Source organism: Cucurbita moschata, unplaced genomic scaffold, assembly GCF_002738365.1.
Source record: "Cucurbita moschata cultivar Rifu unplaced genomic scaffold, Cmos_1.0 Cmo_Scf00020, whole genome shotgun sequence".
Lineage (NCBI taxonomy): Eukaryota > Viridiplantae > Streptophyta > Magnoliopsida > Cucurbitales > Cucurbitaceae > Cucurbita > Cucurbita moschata.
In genome coordinates this window covers 1,136,634-1,141,141 of record NW_019268536.1, presented here as the reverse complement: position 1 = coordinate 1,141,141, position 4,508 = coordinate 1,136,634, and the positions used below count along the sequence as shown (strand labels likewise).

At 32.3% G+C, this 4,508-nt stretch overlaps 1 protein-coding gene across 1 annotated transcript; it reads right to left on the bottom strand.

The window, feature by feature from the left end:
* Positions 1 to 848: 848 nt before the first annotated feature.
* On the bottom strand, positions 849 to 4,033 carry LOC111457914 (pyruvate dehydrogenase (acetyl-transferring) kinase, mitochondrial). Its single transcript, XM_023100361.1, has 6 exons — positions 3,483 to 4,033; positions 2,498 to 2,759; positions 2,192 to 2,372; positions 1,886 to 2,033; positions 1,588 to 1,801; positions 849 to 1,077 (listed from the first exon to the last, which is right to left on the bottom strand). The coding sequence occupies exons 1-6, from the start codon at positions 3,729 to 3,731 to the stop codon at positions 1,019 to 1,021; spliced, it is 1,113 nt and encodes a 370-aa protein (XP_022956129.1). The 5' UTR covers positions 3,732 to 4,033; the 3' UTR covers positions 849 to 1,018.
* Between the last annotated feature and the right edge of the window lie 475 nt (positions 4,034 to 4,508).

Here is a 4,508-nt window from a genome sequence, read left to right as displayed (position 1 = left end):
TTTTTATATATATATATATATATATATATATATATATATATATATATATATATATATATATATATATATATTATTGAAACGATAATATCCATTTAATTCATCTTTATAAGGGTCAACTTGACATCGATGTGCCAACAACTTTATTGTATTCATTAATGATTATTTGGGATCGATTTTTTTAAAATTACTATAAAGTACAATGAATTTAAGATAATTTCATATATTTTCTTGTAAATTTTCAGTTATCATTCTTTTATATATATTTTTTTATTTTAAAAAATTGGGGTTTTTTTTCCACAATTTTTACACCATTATTTTCATAGATATTTAAAAAAATATTTAAATTATTAACCAAATTTTAAAAACTATTTTTTTTTAGTTTTGAAAAACTTATTATTTATATTTAAATTTGATTAAGAATTTAAATGTTTGTTTAATAAACAATTATAAATTTCACAAATAGAATAAAACAATAGAATTGACATGTTTGGTCTTAAAAAAAATTAACTAAATAAATAAAAATAAATAAATAAAACAGCCCAATAATTTTTAATTCGAGAAAAGAAGTCGTTTTCAACATAACTCAAAATATGGATTATATCCAAATTTATCAATCACAAGTTGATTAAAATAATAATAACTATTATAAAATCAATTATATACCTAGATTTTATACTATGTTTGGATTTTTTTTTTAATAATTTTTTTCTATAAACATTTAAAAAATATTGTTTGGTGTAATGATAATTTATTAACTAAAGGTTTTTTTCAAAAAAATAAAAAAAATAAAAAAATTGGACTAATTAAAGAAAAAAAAAAGAGAATATGTTAAAGAAATGGCTAAGGAATAATAAATGGTATGGTAATGAGAAAATGCATTTTTGCATAAAGCAAAAGGCAGAATATACAAAGGCAAAGGCAAAGGTTAAAGGTAAAGGTAAAGGAATGCGCTTTTACTAAATTCCAAGTTCTTACAAATTGGATCAATTTCAATACCAAATCTTCTTCTTCCTTTTGCTCATGGCAGTGGCTCTTGTGAATCCCCCAGACGAGATAGGTGTAGATATGCATCTGTTCCTGTAAACAGTTCAATAGTAATATAACAGTTATCAGCCCGAGAACGAGCGACCATATCGACGTTGAGTTCACATGCAGATGCGACATGACGGTTAGAAATCAACTTTTCAAGATATGCTTTCCATCAACTGTGATTGATGGTGTGAGATCCCACGTCAGTTGGGAAAGAGAATGAAACATTTTTTGTAAGGGTATGGAAACCGGCTGTTATAGATGGAGTCTAGAGGGTATATAAAACGCCTCGTCCTCGACTCTAGAACTAAGTAGAATGAGAGAATCAGACATGATTTCGGATCCTAGAGATCTAAACATGGAGGAAAGGCTGATCGATGAAGGAACATGAAGCTTTTCTCTGTTTCTCTAGTCGTTCCAGAAACGGTTCGAAGCACCGTAATAAGTGACGGGGTTGGATTTTGTGAGCCGTGTACAAGAAAGAAACAGCATTTACAGAATTGTGCTTAAAACTACTGAAGTCAACTGTGAAAACTAAAAAACCAAGAATCTACTTACCATATCCTTCCATGGAGATCACTTGCAGATCCCCGCCAAAATAACGGGCATACAGACGACTTATCGGAAGGCCATAACCATATCCAGCCATTGTCACCAAGTCTGCTGTTCCCAGATCGGGATGTTCGTCCAGAGGGTTTTTTGCTGTGGTGTAGAGGTAGGTGAAAATTCTGGGAAGCCCGCTTCGAGGTATGCCACCGCCCTCGTCGGATACCTATAAGTCAGTCATATACACAGTTATTATGAGACTGCGTAGAGAATAAAGTTTCTTAACTTTGGTGATGCAAAAGACCTATACCTTAATAGTGACATCCTCAATTCCATCAGCAACTATAATTTTAACTGGAGGAGCAACTTTATCAGAATCCATAAAACGCTCTTGCACGGCACGTAACGAGTTCTTAACCAACTCAAAGACCATAAGTTGCAAATGTGTTGGAACATAACTGAAAAGGTTAAAAAACAAAAGAACATAGAAACAAAGAACATAACAGAGATCAATGGTCTCAAAATCCAATCCCAGATAGAGCTACATTGGCAAAACATGGAACAATAAGATCTAGAAGCAGGAAACAACACGAGGAAGTCAAAATGAAGAACTTACGGAAATGTAAAACTTGGATCTCCATAGATTTTGATATTAGGGGCACTGCCATACTCACGCAAACAGATAGCACGAGCATCCTCACTGGCGCTCTCCGCGACCTTCACAGGAGACATTTTTGTGTGTATATATCCTACACAGTCAGGAGGGGGATTGGGGTTGTGTAATTCGACATGCTGCCCTGAGTAACAATCAAATTTCACAAACGACGTGTTAAGCCTCCAGAAATCACAAAATACTGGCATGATTTAGATTTTGATATTCCCCTCCAAAGAAAACTTAGATGGGAATTGAAATTCAACCAACCAATGAGCATACGAATCCCAATTCTCGACATGTAGAAGCGATCCAAAAACTGATGAATCTCATGAAGATCTTGATAACCAATACTATCTAGAGCAATGCTCTTCTTCAGCTGTTGAACGCCTAAAGCCATCATCGGAACCACGTTGTTGTGTCTCACCTTAATTGCCTTTATCATTTGTGTAAACTCCTTTTCATCATCTGGGTTCTTTATCTCGGGGAAGGCCCGAAGGTCACGGAAAGAATCCAAATACCAGTCGCGAACCTAAGTATAATATACAGAATTCTGCCTTTTCATACACCGTGATACTCAAATAAGAAACTAATGGGCTACTGATTGCACAACTGGTTCAAAAACAGTTCTCCGTTTTCAAAGATTGTGATTATGAAGAACAGAGAAAAGTTCATATACATCGAAATCACTATTCACAAGAATGTGATTCTGAGATGAACAGTAAGTTCATTTTTCTGAAACATACACAAATTTTAGAACAACTTTACAAAAAAATTACCAAAAAATGTTGTCCTAGAACAAACCCCAAAACGTTTGAACATTTAATAATGCATGCACTTTTGTAGGAAAAAAATATGTCCCAAATATAGTAGATATAAAATACAACAAAGAATTGAACTCTTAAGAGCAATCTGTAGCAGAAAGCAGTTAACCAGCAAAAGAGCTAAGGGAATCTTCCACAACAACGAATAGAGAATAGAATAATTGTATAGAATTCAAACAAACAAACATGAACAGTGATAAAGATGCACATCCTAAATTGGAAACTTCAAACAAACAAGTTAATTGGCAACACAAAAAAGGTCTAAAGAATTTTCAAAAAATGCACAAGTGACGATCAGACGCCAAAATCAGAAGCCAGTGATGAAAAATGAAGAAACAAAAACATTACATGAATCAATTAGCAGATTCCTAATTGGTCGCAGTCAGATAATGTTCATAAATTCAAGAATTCAGAAAGGTGAAGAGAAAGACCTTCAAAACAGCAGGTTTAACAGAGAGGCCATAAGGAAGATTCTCGAGTTCAATAGCTCTTCTAGCAATCCGAATTGGAAGCTCCTTGTGAAGAAACTGAGCAGAAATAAGCAAATTCCTGGGAGTAGGCTTCAAACCAAACTCCATCATGTATCTCAAGCTAACCCCAGTCTGTTTCATGCAACCCCATTTCTGAACCTCGTCGATCAGGCTCTTGGAGAAGGTCTCACAGAGTTTCTTAGCCGCCATGGCTCAAACAGAAGAAAGAACCGGCATGCAAGCCAAAGAAGTCGCAGCAAAAACCAGAGAACAACAACAACAACAAGGAGAAGAAGAAGAAGACGAATTTGAGCGATTTCTTCAAGCAAACGACCCCTGTTTTTTTGCTTGTTTTGCTACAATTTCCTTGTGTCAAGGCATTAACGAGGCAGTTGCTGTTCTTCCTCTCCCGAGAGAATTTATTGTTAGGGTTGGAATTCGAAACAGATCGCAGTCATGGGCGTCCGAATGAACACATTTGGGGCTCTGATTGTTGGATTTTTCGGACTCCTTCCTCCNTTTTTTTTTTTTTTTTTTTTTTTTTTTTTTTTTTTTTTTTTTTTTTTTCTGTCTGAAACTAAATAATTTTAAATAAATTAATATTTTAATCATTTAATTAACTTCTAAAATAAAAATTATTTTCCTTAAATTCTCCCATTTTACCTTCAATTTTATTATTTAACTTAAAAAAATATAACTATTTATGGGTGGAAAAATGTTGAATACGTCAAATTTATATTGTTTTTTTGTATTATTTAAAAAATTAATTAATTTTTTTTCCTTCTTAATTAACTCAACCTTGAAAACAACGAAAAATAAATTAAATTTAATGTAATAAAAAGAATTAATTGATAATTAAAATATTGATAACCTTTTTATCATTTTCTTTAGAAAATAAAAAGTGCCAAAGAAAAATAAATAAATAATAATAAATAAAGAGGACCAGTTTTTTTTTTTTTTTTTTTTTTTTTTTTTTTTTTTTTTTTT

Coding starts and splice junctions, on each gene's coding strand:
- LOC111457914 (XM_023100361.1), bottom strand. CDS start 3,731: ATGGCGGCTAAGAAACTCTGTGAGACCTTCTCCAAGAGCCTGATCGAC. Junction 2,373..2,497: donor TGGGATTCGTATGCTCATTG/GTTGGTTGAATT, acceptor ATTGTTACTCAG/GGCAGCATGTCGAATTACAC. Junction 2,034..2,191: donor GATCCAAGTTTTACATTTCC/GTAAGTTCTTCA, acceptor TAACCTTTTCAG/TTATGTTCCAACACATTTGC.